We start from the raw sequence: 1,213 nt of genomic DNA, 5'->3' as shown, positions 1-1,213 counted from the left end.
ACATAAAGGAAGAAGGAGGAAAAAAGAGAAAAGTGGAAATGTGGGGGAAAATGTTGGGGAAAATGTTGGGGGAAATGTTGGGTTAAAGGGGGAATTATACATCCATATATATGTATGTATGCGCATTTCCAATTGTACATATATGTATATAATTATTGTTTTGCAAAAAATATATATATTTTTTTTTCCCTTTCTTCATTCTTCTTCGTTGTAGGCGACGTTAAAGGATGATCTGTGGGAGAAATTCCAGGAATTAGGCCAGCGCCTGATAGAGCAGGAGTCGTGGGAAATCAACCGATTCTGTGCTGATGCCGTAAAATGGACCGATCGAGGGGGGAAGAGTAAGGCGGGGTGGACATGGGGTGAATATGGACCGACATTGTGCGGAGCTCTACTCGAAATTAAATATTTCATGAATGGAGTGGAGTTGAGGAGGAAGTATGAGGGATGGACGGAGGATAAGGCAGCAGAAATTACGGAGCTCACTCCTGATGAAGCCTATCGTCGTTGCATTGTCGGAACAGTTGCTTTAGCCGAATTGTATGGGGATCATTGTCAATTAATGGAAGTTATAGAGAAGGTTAAGACCGATATAGGGGGCACAGTGGATGCCAAGTTAAAGAATCATTTGAACAGTGGAACAAAGAAACTTGAGGAGCAATTGAATAAATGTGAAGGGAAAATAGACCTCCCTGCTTTGATGTTCGGTAAAGCCCTTCTCCATGGTAAAATCAAACAATGGACAAAGGAAGAAAGGGAGAAGGGGAATGGGGGAGCATGGAAGCTGGGGCAACAGTGGGAGGGTAAGTGGAAGCCACGGTGTGTCCGTGGGAAAAGGACTCCTGTCCAGATAGAGGAGGCCAGGAAAAGAAGTTTACAGAACAATAAAGAAAGTCTCATGAAATTTTCAGGAATGAAAGAAGATGTCAACGGAGAAAGACCTGGTAGTGTACCCATAGCAGACATCCTAGCAGATACGGATGGAAAATTCACCATCGAAGAGGAAAAATTAGGCTCCGTTCTTCAATCATCACTGCAGGGGAATGGTAAAATTGACGTAAGTTCCTTGACGAAGAAGATAAAGGACGCAACTGAAGAAAAACTGAGTAAGTACAGGGGGGGTGGAAAGGAATATTTTGTTTAAAGGAAAGGGAAGGAAATGTTTTGTCTAAGGGAAGGAAGGGAGCTTATGTTTAAAGGAGGGGGATAGGGG

General features: G+C 43.0%; 1 protein-coding gene across 1 annotated transcript; it reads left to right on the top strand.

The window, feature by feature from the left end:
- Positions 1 to 214: 214 nt before the first annotated feature.
- PKNH_0005700 (SICAvar, type I (fragment)) lies at positions 215 to 1,106 on the top strand (the record flags this gene model as incomplete). Its single annotated transcript, XM_039113483.1, has 1 exon — positions 215 to 1,106. A coding segment is annotated over one exon (892 nt), but the record flags the coding sequence as incomplete, so codon positions are not given.
- Between the last annotated feature and the right edge of the window lie 107 nt (positions 1,107 to 1,213).

This window comes from Plasmodium knowlesi, assembly GCF_000006355.2.
Source record: "Plasmodium knowlesi strain H genome assembly, contig: PKNH_00_91, whole genome shotgun sequence".
Classification (NCBI taxonomy): domain Eukaryota; phylum Apicomplexa; class Aconoidasida; order Haemosporida; family Plasmodiidae; genus Plasmodium; species Plasmodium knowlesi.
Note: the sequence above shows the minus strand (reverse complement) of the source record. Positions and strands in the feature narration are given on the sequence as shown.